Here is an 18,020-nt window from a genome sequence, read left to right as displayed (position 1 = left end):
CCTTCACCAAAATCACTTGTTCCGTAAGTAGGAAAAGAGGCATCGTGGCCCGTCTTTCCAACCCTTCCTCTGGTCTAGGGTCCTCACGCTGGCTACAGAGATTGGGGAAGAAGGCTGGGAGATGGCATCCCTGCCATGTAAATGCATGCTCATTAAATTAGGTGCCATCCTCAAAATGGATTTGTTGTTGCAGCCTATCAGGAAAGTCTAAACCTCCACCGATTTAATTAACTTGACTGAAAATCAGATGAACAGAAAATAAAACTATCATTAGGTGCAATTAGTGACTACTTAAACATACTGCTGCCAACCAGTTTGTAAATAAACTAGCAGTCACTGAAAAATTAGCCAGAATTAATTAGAAAGGGGGGAAAGGAGAACATGGGGATTAGAAAGATCTAGGTACACACATGCGGGCATCTTTGTATGTTATATATACATTTATATGCTTAAAGATATGTGACTGTACACATACATAGGATTTTAGCTGCATAGGCCAACATGGTCTCCATCAGCCACATGGGGCTACTGCATACTTGAAATGTGTCCAGGCCATATTAAAAAGTGTTGTAAGTATGAAATACACATCAGATTCCAAAACTAAGTACACAAAAAGTTAAGAACTCATTAATAGTTGCTTTACAGTGATAATGTGTCAGAATGATATTCTGACTTATTAGGTTGAATAAAATCAATCATTAAAAATAATTTTGTCTGAGTTTCCTTTTCTCTTCTTTTAAAAAATATGGCTACTAGAAAACTTAAAATTCCCTTTGTATATTCCCTATATACAAAGCTCACCTTCCATTTCTACTGGACACTGCTACTTTAGACAGAGATGTGTTTGGGTAGGGGAGGAGGTGGGCAGGAGAGGAATGCTCTTTTCTGTTTATGTTTAAGAGCCTGGACCTTTAAAAAGACCAATAACCCTCCCTTAAATTCCTCTTTGTATATACAGTAATAACCTTACCTACACTCTTTCCTTCCTTCCCTGGTTCAGGCAACAGAGGAATAACACTTTAAAAAGCTCCCCACGTCCTAATTATTTCTTCCTGCCTTCTTAAGTTCTTAAAAATACTGACTCAGAAATTCAACCTTAAAATTCTGGCATCACCCACCTGGGAAGTTCAGAGCAATTTTTTCAGTATTTTCTAGGAGAAAAGCCTAACCCTCTATGGGTCTTACACCCTTAGACCTACATGTTGCAGACATGCCCAGATGGTCTGGCAGCATCCAGAGAACTTTCTGAAAAGTGACTCATGGCTTCGGTCGAAGGCACTGGGTCTTGGAACTCACCTGGACATGGAAGCGTTGACAGTCAGAGCTGTGGGGTAGGGGTGACGGAATCCTCCTGTCGTGATGGGGTACACTGGCTGACCTTGCCTACAAAGAGTGGGGCACACGGTGAGAACGTGGAAATGGGGGTGGGGGGTGGGGAAAAGGAAGAGAAGAAAAAGGAGAAGTTCTCTCTGCACAGTAAGCTTTATTCTCATTTGATCAGAACAAAAATCTTGGGGATTGTACAGCAAGGATCAAAGGGAAGAAACACAGAACAATTTGAATGCCATAAATCTGATAGGAATGGCTAATTAAATTTTATAACCTTTGCTTATGTCAATAGAGACCCTCTCCCCAAGCTGAAACTAGGTGTTTTGTTGTAATAATTAAAGGCGAAGTCTCGCTTGCTTTAATGGAGCCATCACACTAATTGAGGGCTACACATCCAAAGGAAAACAATAATGAATGTAAATTTATACCAAAATAAAGTACAGTGAATCAAAGGACTTCAGTTGCGCTTTGGGCCTCTTTCGGTATTTAGATCTCGGTGAGAAAACATTAAATTAACAGAGCTTAATTTGTAGCCTTTTGTCAAATTAACAAGTGTTGACAAGAGTTACCGGGGGGAGAATCCCCAAGAAGAATTGTGGGTAACCAATAGACAATCACACCTCATTACAATAATTAAAAAATACAGCAACATGCAAAATAGCATCCTCATGAAAGACACACAACTTTTCCTGACAGAGGGTTGTCTGAGTTGGCTATTCCTTTTTATCTAGCCTTCAAATATCTCCCCATCAGCTGAATGGGGCAACTGATAGCTGAGGACTAGTGCAGGCATGGCCCCACCCACTGGAGAAGAAGAAATAGGACACATACTCCCATCCACATCTACCCTTCCTAACAAAATTCAGGAGCAAAAAATAAACTACACCTGGGCTTGGTATTTAGCACAGCTACTGTGTAATACAAGGTTTTTTTTCCTTTTTTCTTTAAAAAAAAAAAAGAAATTGTAGAATATGCTGAGCTGGAGAAATCAAGGTGGAACTGGGGAAAAGAGGTGAACCACTTCAAAACTGTACCTTCTTTAAGATCATGAAAGGTTAACTTCCCCAAGACCCAAACTTGAGAGAGTTTTTCCAGGATTTATTCCTGATAGGATTCAACAAATTGTCCTGTGTTTTTTAAATAGTAGAGATCACCGATAAACATGGAGAAAGATATATACAAAAGCACACCATCATAAAACACGTTATTATATGCATGCACACAAATACAAACAGAGTATGTTTATATATTAAAGGACTTTCTGCTCTGACTTTAAAATACATGTTAAAGTTGTCTAGGAAAGGTTAATGGGTGGTGCTATAAAAGCAAGACTAGGTGATAGGAAGATAAACTGTAAAAGGCAGTTTGATGATGTGGAGAGCTGCCAGAACCTAGGGCTGACATACAGTGAGGATTCCAACGGCCCCACACTCCCTTCCCTCAGAGTTTGGTGAGCCACTTAATATGCAGATACGCTCAGAAAGAGATGCCAGTTGGAGAACATGGAACTTCTCAACAGACACAAACTTCCACTGTGGCTGTCAATCTTGGGAATGATGGCTGCGGTGGAGGGTGGGGTTGTGACCCTCCGTCTCCCACTCCCGGATTTCAAAACTAACCCACTCCTCTGCTGCCTCAGTCCAATGACAGGACTCAAGTTTGGGCTGCCACCCAAAGAGGCATGATAGGCTTCACAGGAGAGAAGCCCTCAGAGTCTGCTGCAATTCCCAAATTACCTTAAGGGTATCTAAGTTCACAGAGAGGAACCTAGAGCCTTTGGAGACCATGGGTGCAGAATGCTGAACATCAATAGCTTTTCTCTTTTATCATCCATCTGAATGGCTATTGACTTGCCTGCTATTCCACTGGGCAGATCAACAAGCATCTTCCCCATGACTCCCCACCCACAGCCCTCCCTCCCCTCTACTGTCTTCTAGACACACACAGAGACACACACACACACAAAGAATAAGTAATAAGCATGCCCATGTAAGAAACAAAAAGGAAATTAAAAAATGGAACTCCTTACTGTGGTACTAACCATCCTAGCGGATGGGGGATTTGTCCTACGGTGCCGGGTGACAGTGGGTAGTACGGAGATATATCTGGAGGGTGCGGAGGCCGTGGGATTCCTGGAAGAAGAAGCCACAGTTTAGGTGCAAGAGAAAGAGAGAAGGGAAGAGAAACCATCAAGTGATGGGAACAAGGATAGGATAGAGAGAGACATTGCCTCTGTAACCCTAGCATGAGCTGTTTTCCATGAGTCTGATCCTAAGACTTGTCAGTAAGTTTCATTTCATTATCCCTCTACACCAGCTTGAAAAATTCATCTTCTTCTAGATGGATCATACACTGGCTAAACACATACAGACTTAGAAAATATCTGCTTGGACATTTCTGCCTCATGGGATCGGTGTGATTATTTGAATTGGAAAAAAGAAAAAAATCCAAAGGGGCTGGTACATAGTAGGGGATCAAGTGATATTAGATCCCTTTGTCCTCACAACTTGTCCTTTTCTTCTCTTTAATTCTAATGACTTACCTGCATGAGAGTTACTCCTCTAGTTTCTAACATACTTTTTGAGTTATGGTTTTTAGAAAGGTTACTTCTTTCTAAAAAAGAAATCAGCTTCTAAAAATTAACATCTAAAAAAGTTGTGTTAAGTCGCTTCAATCGTATCCGACTTTGCGATCCTGTAGACTGTAGCCCACCAGGCTGCTCTGTCCATGGGACTTTCTAGGCAAGTGAAAAGTCTAGGGTGGGTTGCCATTTCCTCCTCCAGGGGATCTTCCCAACCCAGGGATTGAACCAGTGTCTCTTACATCTCCTGCATTGGCAGGCGGGTTCTTCACCACTGTTTAGATCTGTCAAACTCTGCCTTGAAGATGAGCTGTAGGAGAAACTCAACCAATGCCTTGACATCATATTTAAGGAAGAATCTGAACTGACCAGACCAGGAGATGCTGGAAGCCTGGTACACTTGGATCTAGAACCTGGCTTTCTAGAGGACAGAGCCCACCACAGATGGGGTACTGCTGGACCATGGGGCTGATGAGTGAGTTCTGAAGGTCCATGCATGCACCACACACCCATTAGTTCCATAGGCACATATCCTGCAATTGAGAAATCCTTGGTTTCTTAGAAATCAAGAGGGCTGGGAACAATTTAGGCCCAGAGGAGCAGACCTACACTGCTCAAGTGGAAAGCAAAACGAACAATTGCTCAGAATTAAAACAGGACTGAAGGGAATGAGCTGTGTGTTTGCAGATGAAAACTATTTCATTTTTTAAAAAATTCGTTCAGGAAGCTTTTAATCTGTAAATTAAGCCTCCCTGGGTGACATTTTCATGCAGACACTGCTTTCTCTCTATTACAAAAACCAAACAGATTAGCTGGGCTTGGACCCTACACCAAGCCACTCGCACACTTGAAAGAATGTTCGCAGAGGAAAAGTAAACAGTCCGCAGACGTTAATCATATGTTTTACGATAACCATTTAAAAGCTATTCCCTGTACTACCATTATTTAAATGAGACGTTGAAACTGCCATTCACTCGTGGAGCCTGGGGCCGGCTGGCGGCCTCCTCCAGCCATCCCAGCGCCAGGCTCGGTCCCCCACGAGCACAAAGGGGGCTCAGAGGCTGCTGAAAACCAGCTAATGTGTGGCTTCATTCAGGGGTGGCAAAGACGGCCTGAACAGGCAGTCTACCTCGGCCCAGCATCCAACAATTCCTTCCGACCAAGTGACGTGGAATAGCCATTCTGAATTCATCCTGCTAATTAACCAGCTGGGAAGAGAAACCAATGCCAGCAAGTGCATCGCCCGGCCGGAAAGAGACAACCTGGCCTTAGCTGTTCTCCTAAGACCACCCCAATTTGTTTTAAATCTTGTTTCAGGGGAGTTACAAGTAACCTCGCCTTCTTCCTCTCCCCACTTTTGAGAAAAAGCACTTGGATGGAAAGGAGGGGACAAGTATAAAAGCTGGAGTCACGTGGCATCTTCTGCCTGAGACCCTAATGGCTGTTCCTTGATGCAATGAGGAAACCATCTTGGACTTGGGTTTTCCTGTCTGTAAAATGGGCTTGAGGATAAAGACTCAGGATACTACAGGGGAGGAAGAGCCCAAATAAATCAGCAAAGAGAATGCAGAACCCAGTGACACGATCTCTCAAGGCTGCACCAACTCATTGCCACGGGACTATATATAGTCCCTTAGCCAACAAGGAAGCTGGGGCTTCAGGGAACCAAGCTGTTAGGGCTCTTACACTCCCATGGAGCTGAGGAGGAGTCCATGAGATGCCTCCAAAACCATTACTGCCTCCGAGTCTGTCTGAGGTTCTTGGAGTTATAAGCCACTCCTGAGAATAGCTACTCCTGAGAACAGAACTCATAGCAAGGTTCCCAAGACAGCCCCTCAGGGGTACCTGGAGCTCTGGAGAGACCTGAGCACTAAAAATGGACTTCTCCAAAGGGGAGGAGAGATCCACTCCCTCACCAGGCTCTGGTTTCCCGAAAGAGGTTCCCGGCCAACACGTGGGAGAGGCACCGGGACCCCTCCACTGCTGCCCCCAGCCCAAGTCCCCAAAGCACCCCTCCACCCCCCACCGCAGCAGGTCCTCTGGCGGTCCCGGGACCAGCACGCCTTCTCTGCACCCAAGCATGCGTCCTACCTGTTTTGGGGTCTACGTCAGCTGGTAAGTGTGGAGGCGGGTTTCCTGGCGTGAAGTGTTCATTGCTGTAGGTGATAAGAGGCGTGAGGGGGTGGACATGGTGCGGGTGCTGCACAACCGGCACTTTGTTCGACTGCAGGGAGGCGAAGAACAGAAGAGAACACGGTCACGCTGGCTCGGGCAGCCCAGGAGCCTGACCCCGGGCAGCCCTGACCACACCCTCCCACCTGGATTCTGTAAGTGCAGGCAACCCGTCCTGGCCCTGGTCCGTGTACTGAAATAGCAGAGAGTGATGATTCAGCTCTCTGGGTAGGTGTGCCTGGGTCTTTACACCCCCACCCCACCCTCACCACTCAGCCTGGCTTTTAAAATACCTCCTCCACCACCGCCGCCACCACCCCATCACAGAGCCCAAGGATCTGCACTTTTCGCATTGGCAGGTAAATCGGAAGTGATGGCTTTAATCCCCCAGGCCTACTGTGCTTCTGCAGGTGGTGGTCTCTCCTACCCCAGGGCCCCACAGGAGGGACCTTCGGGAGGCAGGCAGGCAGGCTTCACGGGGGGAAGGCTTCCTTTACAAGAAACTGGCAGGGCCCTAATCCCAGCCACCTTATCCACCACCCCAGGCTCTGAACCCCTCCCGGCTCCTTAGAACCAGTGGGCAAGCTACAATCCTTTACAGGCAGCCAGGATGAAAAGCCTCACTCTGGTCTGGATGGGAGTGTGAACTTTACCAGAAAGCTCTAAACTGCCAGGCGAGCACCTGCATATTTTATGCAGATTACAGCAGCCTGGATTCATTAGGAATCTCATTAGGAAGTCACAGGGAATGCTAACAAATTAACTGGATGATGATGAATTGGGCTAATAAAGGGTATGTACACATTTCAGAAACAAGCAGTTCTGGAAAACAACACACAGGCAATTTTTTGCTTGGGAAGTGTTGATAGGTGGAGAGGAGGATTAAAAAAAAAAAAAAAGAAAAGCATCTTAAAGATTTTCCTAGTTGCAATGATCAGACCTGCCCAAATTATTCTCCATTCCTTCCCCTACCTACTCTCAACCATCCCTCCCCCTCCCCATGCGATGCTGTAACTTAGCCCAGCAAGATCACAAAGAAAAAATTAAGCTGAAACAAGCGAACTACTGGGCCATTTACCGAGAGTAATCCAATTGCAAAAAACCCTATTCCCAATAGAGGATTTTCACTAAAATCCTACAACAGGGACATTTAACCAGATTAGGTACCAGCAAAGATAAAGAGGCTAGTATTAGATGATGAATGGATTAGAGTCAACTTTCATTTTAGAACGTGTCTTCATTTCCTTTTATTACTTTTAGGAAGGCACAACTTGCATTAACATCAAGGAAAAGGAATTGCATTAAAAGAAAAGAAGGAGGGTTCCAGTGCTGCCCACTAGCGCCTCTTGAGTTCAGGGACCACCAAGCAGTTAGTTCTCTTTACGTTTTTCTTGTCCTTTAAAAAAAAAAAATAGGTGAAGAAGGGGTGTGATAGAGTAAGAGTATTTCTTACCACCGTTAAGTGTGAGGAAGGCATTTAAAAAGGTGCTTCTAAGTTTTCCATGGGTATGTTTGGAAAGGAAAATACGCACTTTCTAGATGCTCCCAGAAAAAAACAAAAAACAGAAAAAGAAGTCACATGTCCAAGAGCCAGGCTTAATGATCCCTACAAGCAACTGGAAACTTTCAGAGAAAGACAGATGGTAACTAGTGGCTCACAGAAGCCTTGTACTGTGAATTATCATTTTGCAATCAGAACACTGAAATTCAAAGCACCCAGTAACACTTCCTTCGTCAGCAGCCACAAAAGACTGGACATGACCAAAGTGAGCAGAGTGAAGGACTGTCACTCCAAGGCCAGGGCCAGCATCTCACAGACATGCGCTGAGAAGTTTTTAGGAACCATTTCTGTCCAGGACAACTTGAAAACTACCCAACAAAAACACTCACACCGTGTGCTGGGGTGGAGATGGAAAAGAGTAAGGGACACACATATCAGATGGACTGGAGACCATCAGGAGGAAAGGAAAATGAGAATTGCTGCCTTCTAGAAGTTTTCTATCTGGAGAGATACACAACCGCTGAAATGAACACAGACCAGTCTCAGACAATTTAGAATAACTGTGGAAAAACTCTGGGACCCCTGGGAAGAAGCACCAGGCCAGGGGAGGGGAGATTGTCACCGAGGAGCTGAAGGACTTTGAGGGAATAGGACCAAAAAAACAATGAAAGAAAACAAGTGTGTAAGTCTATGATGGGAGAAGAGCAGTGAGACTTCAACATTTCTCAGTTTTGCTGAGTCAAGCATCTCTCAAGATGATTATCACAAACATGGGTTCCTATTACTAAGAAAGTTTCACAGGGACCTGATTCAGTAGGTCTGGGCTCAGGACCCAGGCATCTTGGATCTGCCTATGGAGGGCCACAGGTACCTCTTTCGTTCAGCCATGACCCCTAGACCAGAGAACCACAAAGTTCCATACAAGCACAAAAGGTTAACAGACTTGAATCCTAATCACGGATCAAGTCTTAGTTCTGAAAGAATTCATGGGAAGGGCTTAGTATTAAATGTAAAACCTGAGACACGGTAAGCACAGGAATGCTGGTTTATTGTTATTTTTATTCTTTGGGAGAAGCTGTTCGAAGGAAGGCACAGTTCTGTTTTGTACTTCAGAAGCGCAAATTTCATGATTGTCTTCCAGGCAAGAAATGCAGGGGAAATCCTCTCTCTACACTTGTGCACAGAAGGATGAAGACAGTATTTCGGCAAAAGAGAAGTTCACAGGTGCGTGAGAAAAATTAATTCTCCCTCTTCCAGTCAGACACACGCACGAGAAGAGGATTCCAACAAAAGCTGGACACCTGTTGGGGCCACCATCACTATCATATTATTTTGTACACCTGAGTCTGTAAGCCAACTATTTTTTTCCTGTTCATTCGAAACTCTATAGTATGGGTTGGGGGAGCGGGGGCAGAAGGGAGTGAAGAGATATGAAGTTTTAACTGCTGTCCGGCTTTTGTGGGGGAGGGAGAGGGCTACTGGGACATGGAGCTCTTTCCTGATGTGACTACATATTAGGCAGGTCCCTAGAGTCTTTATATGTTGAGTGGTTCCCAAACAAGGTGGGGGAATGCAGCCATGTGGGCAGAAACCAGGGTCTGCCACTCCCACTGAACCTGTCTGTACCTAGATTGCTTTTATGATGGGAGGATGTTCTTCTGGAAAATGCCCATGTCTCTCCAGCCTCAGATACCCACAATCCTTTCTGTCTACACCACACTATGTCCACTGCTGGGATCATGATGCACCTTCCTTGGTCCCACCATAGCTAAGTCCCTGAAGGACAAAGATAGTGTCTTGTAGACCTTTGTGTCCCCTGTATTGCTCAGCATGTGCGAGTGATGAGCACACTTATAAATTGCAACAGTAAGCACCAGAAGAACAGAAGGCTAGAGCCAGTCTCCCAGATTCATTTCATTCAAATGACAGTGCTCTTAAATGGAGTCTACTCAACATCACAGGACAGAGCTGGGGGCAGGGGAAGCCTTCAGTAACCATCCAGTCTAATACTCTATTACAAGTGTCTTTCGGGGGAAAAAAAAAAATTGGTTTTCAAGCCCATTGGCTTGTACATGACGACCAAGAGTGAAGTTAGAAAATTCCAGGAAGACCCACGTTTAAATCCTACTTCAATCCAGCTGTGTAACCTCTCGCGAGCCTTCATTTCTGTGCGAACTCTCGGTGAGAACTGGGTCTACCTAAGAGGGTTGCGAAAATCTAAAGAGATCATGTTTGGGAAGTGTGTATTAGCCCAGTGCCTCACACATCCATACATGTAAGGCAAAGAAGCTTTGAAAAATGAAAAACACAGTCCAGTGCTGACGATGAGGGCTCGGTGAAGTTCACATTCGCTACCCTTCCAGTCTCTTCTAATTAAATTCACAGGGGGCAAGGCAGCCATAGCCCGCACTCCTTACTGCAAAGGCCAAGACATGCATGGCAGGGCAAGAGTACAGGGGTGTTTTGTGGCCACCTTTCCTTAGGTGCACGCCTTTCTTAAAAATGCAACACTTAGTCCACACATATAGTTAATTATGTCATTTGAGAAAAACCATCACTTGATTATGCTAATAAATAACACTGTCACAGAAGAGCTGGAAGTTACCTCGGTAGCTGGAGATAAGCAAGGTCCTTCAAGAAGTAGGGGTACGGCCTTGAAGCAGAAGCTGATACAAATGATACACAGAACAACCACCCACATAGGAAAAGTCCCTTAGACTTCCCCCTTCACTACGACCAGCTCCCACTTTTTTTTTTTTGTTAATGAAAATAGCTTTTTTTTTTTTTTTAACTGAAAAGCTTTGGTTTTCCAGCAAACCCTTTTAGAACTCTTTAACTGAATGTGTTAAGAGTACCACTATATGCTAGACACAGCATAAAGAGGCAAAACTCCATTTTAAAAGTTTTTGTGGATTTTCCAAGTCATTTGGTCATAATGGAACTGGGTTATAACTGCTATAATGAAATCATCACTAGAAATAATTCTTTTCAGATTAAGGCCTTGGGGATGACTCTGAGTTGATGTGCAGTTCCTCCAGTGCTGTTCCCACTTCTTTAAAAAGGAGGTCTTGTCTTTACGGACTGTGTTCAAAACCGTACCACCCTAAGAAAATTCGGATGTGAAAATTTCCTTTTGTGGAGGACAACAGAAAACTTTCCAGAAACACATCCGGGAAATCTAAATCAAAGCTACACTGTACGCTGGGAGTGCTGGTGGGGTAAACAAGCTGAAATACATGTCTCCTCCCTCTTTAATCTTTTTACAGAGTCCAGTGTTCAAGACAACCGTAACATAAAACCAGGTGCCTCTTAGGAAAGTGTTTTATCTAAATATTAAATATGTCTTCAAAACTACCTGAGCATTTGCACGAAATCATCACCTGCAGGGACAGCTAACTGAAGTTCAAGGTTGAGAGAATGGCAATCATGGGAGGCTGCCTGGAGAGCTTAAGCCTTATAGAATATGATGGGCACTAGGAATCTGTGAGCCAGGAGAAAAAAAAAAAAAAAAAAACAACCAGCAAACATTCATAGAACGGAAGTTCAGGGAGGAAGGCCACAGCTGCCCACATGCACCAGCACTAGCAATGCCTGAAACTCACCCAGAGGGTCGCTCCGGACCCCTTGTCGAGACGGCCGTCTCACTCAGGCCTCTCTAGCTCACAGCAGTGCAGGTCGCGGCCGCCACATCTAAGGGAGCCCCGGCCCCTGTGTTGACTGCGACAGACTATTCAGTCCTCACAAACCTACGTGGTAGCTGCATTTGTTATCAGCTCTACCCAGCAGGTGAGGACACGGGTCCCAGGTCTACCTTCCACTGCTGTGTCTGCAGACATGGGCCCTGGATGGGGCTGACTGCCAGGTGGAGGTCGTGAACTGCACCCAACAAACGCAGCCTGGGCCGACCTCCCCCAATGGACACAGATGCTTCAGGATCGCAAGGGGACATTCTGGAACCCAGGCCAGTTCAGCACATAGTGCTCCCCCGAACCCCCAATTAGAAGTAAGCTCAGGGCTCTCCGCCTCAGCCAGGCACACCCTTGCCACGGAGCATGAAGCATTTTTAGTAGGGACTTTCACACCATGTGGCTGCTTATAGAGGGAGGGGTGTGAAACATTCAGTGGGGATATTTCTGCTTCTCAAATACAGACACAAGTGACATCAGGGGACAGACGTGGTCAGTCCCAGCAGAAAAGGAAAAGTCAGCTTAAAACCTGAATGTATGAGGTAAACAGTAACTATTTAAAAGGAATCAAAATCCTCATGTGACTAAATCATGGAGGCTTTCTGTTCTCTACCTGGAGGCGTGGCTGTGACTCATTTCTTTCCCAGTTCCATTCATCTCGGTTTTGAGCACTGAATGGTTAAATTAGAAAGAAAGGGTCCTTTAACAGACCTCAAAGCACACAAAGCCTTTCCACCCGAAGTATTCATCCCACTGCAGTGGGGGGGAGTGGGGAGGGGGTGCCCCCTGTGGCTGAACTTTGACCCCTGGAGAACCCTTAAGCCCGGTGTTCTGCAACTCGGCCCTGCCACCCTCATCGTGCCCACACACCCGTCCACCGAATGCTGTTCGAGATGGGGAACCCAGCAAGTGAAAGGGTGATTCAGGCCCTTCAAGATCCCCCTGCCGGCCCTCTGCTCACCCCAACCCCTCCACCTTCCCTAACTGTGGGGAACCCAAAGGGAATGAAAGCTCGCCATTCACCCCGCAACCTATTAATCAACAGACGTTGAAAACAAATAGAGCCATTGCTGGCCCTGGCCTCTCGGGCGGCCGGCCCTCCTCTTCAATACTCCCCTATGGCTCTCCCTTTCTGCACAAGAAAAATGGGGCCAGAAAGTGCCTTTACGAGCCCAGCACAATAAAACAAAGGCAGCACAGAGGAGCACTTGTCAGCCTTCTCCCCTCCCCGGGGTGGGGAGCGAGGGTCTTCAGGGTCTTAGATGACCGGCCCTCCCAGGGTCTGAAATCAGCATCAGGAAGGACCACTCTTCAAGCTCTGTTTACTGTGTGTTTTTTTTTTTAATGGGTTTACGGCTCATCTTGATACATTCTTCCCGGACACTGCTTCCTATGATGTACCATGGCCAATGGCACCCAGCAAAACAATAACAGACATTGCACATCACTGGGGCCATGGGGCACTGAAGGGCAAGAGGGGTTGGGATGAAGAAGCGCTGTCTCTTCCTCATCAACCACCCGCCCCCCGCCAGCGTGATTCAACTAGTCCTGTTTGGGGGGGTGTGCGCTATGAACCAGAGTGGAAGGGTCAGCGATGGTAGTCTTCCTGCCTCAACCCATCACACCAACAGTGAGCAACCACTGCAGTGCTGAGATGATGACGTCAGGGAGTGCCCTGGAACCAGGCCTGCGCTCACAGCCAGACTTACCTGCTGAGCATCTCACTACTCTATCCTGTAAACCTCCCGCAGGCACGCACGCACAGAAGGGAAAGGTGGTGGGCGGCCCTCCACGGGGGCTGAGGCCGAAAGGGCTGTTTCCCACCTTCGCTGTGACCCTGTGCCCTCACAGCGGTCAGAAAGCTCAGGCAGCGAGGGCCTCCCCGGCCCCCCCCAGGTGAGGGGCTGTTCATGGTTGGGCGCTGCTCCTGTCTGCCTAAGGCTCAACCTGGGCCAAGGGGGCATTGTTTCCTGGGGGTCAGACTTCTATGGACGGCTACAGCACTGCCCGCTGGCAATGGGAAAACCAAGAAAGCTGCGCAGGGTTTGAGTTTTCTTGAAGAAATGAGGTGGTTCAGAGAAAAGAGGTCTGCCTGTGAGATACAGAAAAGAAACACAGCCCTGCAACTGTGGTACCCAGCGCGCACCCCCTGGCCTGAGTCACGCGCCCACAAGGCTGCAAAGTTACAGCTTCTACTAACACTCAGGATGTTGTTGGTTTTGTGAACTATCAACGGCTGACTTTTTCTTCCCCCCTTCCCCTCTTCTTTCTCTGGAATCAGATCCATTTAGACAGCAAGAAGAGGGAGAGAGAAGATTCCCCCAGCCATCTATGAAATTCTGCCGACTCACAGTTCCTCCTGCACTCACACAGGCATTAAAATTCTTCGTGCAGGGAAATGATTGAACAGGGCAGGCAGGGAGAGGATAAATGTGCAGCCAATTTTCATCCAAATTCTCACACACACATGAATATACATAGAACTAACACAAACCATCCTGAGCCCTTGGCCTTTTTTGGATGGGTGTTGTTGTTGTTTTTTGGGTTTTTTTGCCCCTTCTATAATATTACAACATAGCAGGTATCATAACCAGACTGCTGAGCATTAAGGGTCTAGGGGACCAAATTCAGCTCTTCTTAATGACCATGTCTCAATCCCCCAAAAGGAGGAGGGGAGGGGAGGTGGGGGGCTGGAGGTGTCAGGGTGGGGAGTGGGCACACTAAGGGAAACATTTAAACATTGAAAATAAAGATGTGGCCCAGCCGACTGGCTTTGGGAATGTTGCAGCCAAGGCCCGACCCAGCAAACCTGTGCCTTCACAGACTCTTGAACAATTACTTTCAGTTAAGTTCATTAAACAGAATTTATTTCCACTCACTCTCATTTATTCTCCAATAAAAAGAAAGTATCCCATTGTGCTTCCCCCAACTAACCTTTAAAGCACTTGGGAGCTTAAGCCTCTGCCCACCCAGTCCAGGCTCATCCCTGACCACGGATTTCCCAGGGTTTTCTTCCTGACTCCTGCCCTCCCTTCAGTAACTTGCCTCAGCATCCTGGAGGGCGGGGGCGGGGGGTGGGGGGTGGGGTGGTGTGCACAGCAGTGCAAGGAGGCCCTCTGACAGTCCTAACCCTCCACCAGGTCTCAGAGATGAAGGACCAACCACTTCACCCTGAAGTAATTTCCCAGGAATTTGCAACCTCCACCCTCCAGCCAGCAAGATATTTTTCGACTACTTGGGCATTAAATGATTAGCGTTAGCATAATCAATCTTGTTAAGTGTCCGAGTTTGCAGGGAATGTTTGGGACTTGGGTAAGAGGGTACAGCTGTTTCTAGGAGAGTCAATTTTCAAAACAGAGCCAGGGATAAAACTAACCTATTCCAAATGAAGAAATCCAAAAGCTCAAATTCAAAACAACTTTTTAAAAAATAATGATTTCCAGACCATCTCCCCTAAAACACAACCACCCCAAATCTAAGGATTCCTAAGTAGGATGGAAAGGAAATCACCAATTTTGATTTTGAATAAATTTTAAGTACATAATGGTTATTACATCCTGGGGATTTCAAGAAAGAAGCAGTGAACAAAATTTGACACCACCTTTCTAATTTATTTACAATGCCCAGCTATATAAAAATGTCTTTAGTGTTCTTAAACACTCTGTGCCTAACTTTCCAATCGAGGCAGTATTTGAAAGCCATACCTGTTACATGAGTCTGATAAGAGCTCAAGAAACAGTCACCTTCAGAGAGCAGGTAAATTTCTCCCTAGTAACAAACAGATGAACTGAGAGGTGGGATAGACATTTTCACGTGGCCCCACAGATACAAATGACCAAAACTTGGATTCGACAGGAATTCAGCAAAACCAGACTAAAGGGAAGACGAACACAAAGGCAAAACCGCACTGTCCTGCTCTGTTTTGTCCTGTCAGTGTCCCAAACACGGGCCTTCTTTAGCGGACATCTATAGCCTCCATAAACGATACACGCAGGAGACACGGAGCTACCCTGCAGCGCCGCTGCCCTCTCTGACTGCAGCTGACGAAAGTTTAAGGTAACAAGAGAATGACCCAGACAAAGTTCACTTACAAAAAAAAAAAAAAAAAAGTCTTCAAATGTGTGCAGAAGTATGTAATCTGGACAGCATGTCAGGATTTCATCACATTCCAAAATATTGCAGAAGGAAAGAATTCCATGACATAGCTCAGCCAGGCCCCCCACCATCCCCAAACCACAGAGGGGAGGTTTCCTTAAAAATATAAGGTTGCAGGCTCTGTTGCTTCCAGAAAATGCGGAGGCAGCAGCCTGTTGTGACAATACAAAGATCATAATATCTGTATCATCAGAGTCAGGAATTTACCCTTTCAAAGGAACTCCCTTCCCATAAGCCATCAAGAATAGAGGCTTCCCCATACCAACACAGCAGGACTGCTATGAAGTAACCCCAGTAATTTGAATAAACAAAGGTCTGGAACCTTTCAGGAATCTGGAAACGGGTGGGAAATTTGTGGCAAGACAATTTATACATTTGCAGTGCCAGCCTGCACTCTTCTCCCCACAATTCTTGTCAGTTTACACTATCATACGCCGAGCTGGAAAGTTACACAGAACCAGAAAGGGAAACCAAGACACACATTTGTCATTCCTTCATGCTCAGCTAGAGAACTACCTACCACTCTGATAGTTCAATATGACACAGAGGATTTTAATTCATGATTTTGAAAACATAAGGATTCTTATAGTCTGTAGTATATTTCATTCCTTCTTCCCCTAAATATCAGATCTAAGAGTTGACTGACCACCGCCAATGTTTCTTTGGCCATTTGACAACAACAAAAATTAATAATAAAAAGCAATAATAAAGACAGGTAAGGAATCACCTCCAAGAGAATGTCCTTACAGCTTGTGGCAAAGGATTTGACCTGAGAGTTGAACAGAGTATCAAGTATTCTAAGCCCCAAACAGGTACTGCAAAGGGGCCTTCTCCCTGATCATTTACAGCACAATAGGCTGTCATCAGTCTTTGCTCACATTTCAAAAATACATTTTATATTACATTTACAAAATACAAACACCACAAGCAAGACTGGAGCCCTAAAAGGCTGGCAGCATCTAAATTTGGAGATTGAAAATAAATACAACCAAAGACAGAGCAACACAAAGTTAGCATTAAATATGAAACCAAAATACACAGTTTACACAAGCCCTGCTACTGGAAAAGCCTTATTGTTCAAAAATGTTTCAAGCTTCCAAAGTATGCTCCTCCATGAGAGCATGTCATTTTTCCTTCTCTTTCTTCCAGTGGAGCCCACCCTGGTGGGTGAAGGGGTGGGGGGAATTATTTATTAGAAGAAATCCCAAATCCCACCACCCTTTTCCAGATTCCAGCTTGCTTGCACTTGGGGAGCCGGGTCTGCGTTGCTATAGAACCATAAAGATGGTGATGAAAGTCAAGCTTTATATACTCCCCATCTTTTTTTTTTAACCCTTTCCCCCTTCCCCAAAAAACTGCTATGAAAAGTACATAGTGAGACAGCATAGCTTGAGTTGACCATTTACTCTTGTTTTGTTTTTCCTTCCCATTGTCTGAATCAAAAAATAAAAAAGCCAAGCACAAAGGTTTAATGGTCAAGACTATATATAAGCAAGGACATGAACACACACACACACACACACACACACACACACACACCCACTACTCACCCAGCAATTCAAATTGAGGTGCCAACCGCCCAACTGGTGGAAGAGAGTGAGCCCAGAGGCCACCGCACCTCCCTTCCCACTCAGATCTTCCACTCCCACTAAGATGGTATTCCTAGGGTCCATAATAGCTTTGGTTTTCTTTCTCTCCACCTCAAAAAAAAACTTTCTCTGTACCTTCAAGATGGGACTGGGCCAGCTTTTTTTCTCCTCCCTTACTGCTTTTCTCACTTTTCTTCTTCCTCCCAGCTTCCCCTCCCTTTCTCCCTTTCATTTTAAAGAGCTGAAAAAAGGCATCTTAAAAGATGGAGATGGCTCCCAATTTCTGCCCTGGGACACTCAAAATGCTCCCCAAGTTCTCGCTCACGATGCCTGCAGTTATTTGGTTAATTCTTCCCTCTCCGCACACATCCCTCTGAAACAAAAAAAAAAAAAAAAAAGCAAAAACAAACAAAAAGAAACCAAATCATCTAGTTCGACTGGTTACAGATTAAATTTTTTAAAAATTAATGAAAAGAAATTCCTCCCAGTTTCTACCCTGTACCACTGCAAAATCCTTGAAGGAAGGGGGAGGCCCATTTCCCCAGCCAGCTCGGGCTCTAAGCAAGGGAGTCCCCCCTCCCTCACCCGTTACCTTGGGCAGCGGGGCCAGAGCCACCGCTAAGAGTAGCTAAGAAATTACGGTCAGCCATGAGGGAAAATGATTAACCGAAGGCAGGAGGCAGGCACTTTATCTACAAGATTGTCAAATCCCTCAAAACAAATTTCTTAGGGAGAGGGCTGCCGTGGGTTGGGGGATGGGGAAAGGAAAGTGTATTTTCTTGTCACAGTGACACGGGAGTGACATTTGGTAGGGCCTTGCCTGCCACACGTACACACCCCTCTTTTCCTTCCAGAGCAAGAGACTGAGCCTGTGAGATATTTCAGTTGACCTCTCTGGAAGCAGAAGAACGGAAGCTTCCCGCGTTCACTGGCATTCCAGGAGTCTGAACGCTCACTGGCTTTCTGACTGTAAGTTCTGTGAGCTTTCCCCAGAATGAGAGAGAGAG

General features: G+C 45.8%; 1 protein-coding gene across 31 annotated transcripts in view; it reads right to left on the bottom strand.

Annotated features, from left to right (window-relative positions):
* TCF7L2 (transcription factor 7 like 2) overlaps window positions 1-18,020 on the bottom strand; it is a 200,682-nt gene that overhangs the window by 20,571 nt on the left and 162,091 nt on the right. For 26 of the 31 annotated variants that reach the window (XM_061162673.1, XM_061162665.1, XM_061162664.1 and 23 more), the window contains 3 exons: window positions 6,002-6,134; window positions 3,359-3,461; window positions 1,297-1,383 (listed from right to left, as the gene is read on the bottom strand). In XM_061162673.1, the coding sequence (XP_061018656.1) occupies window positions 1,297-1,383; window positions 3,359-3,461; window positions 6,002-6,134 (323 nt within the window). The remainder of the gene's footprint in view (window positions 1-1,296; window positions 1,384-3,358; window positions 3,462-6,001; window positions 6,135-18,020) is intronic. The other 5 variants (XM_061162667.1, XM_061162669.1, XM_061162682.1 and 2 more) reach the window with 1 other exon arrangement.

This window comes from Dama dama, chromosome 15 (genome assembly GCF_033118175.1).
Source record: "Dama dama isolate Ldn47 chromosome 15, ASM3311817v1, whole genome shotgun sequence".
NCBI lineage: Eukaryota > Metazoa > Chordata > Mammalia > Artiodactyla > Cervidae > Dama > Dama dama.
Note: the sequence above shows the minus strand (reverse complement) of the source record. Positions and strands in the feature narration are given on the sequence as shown.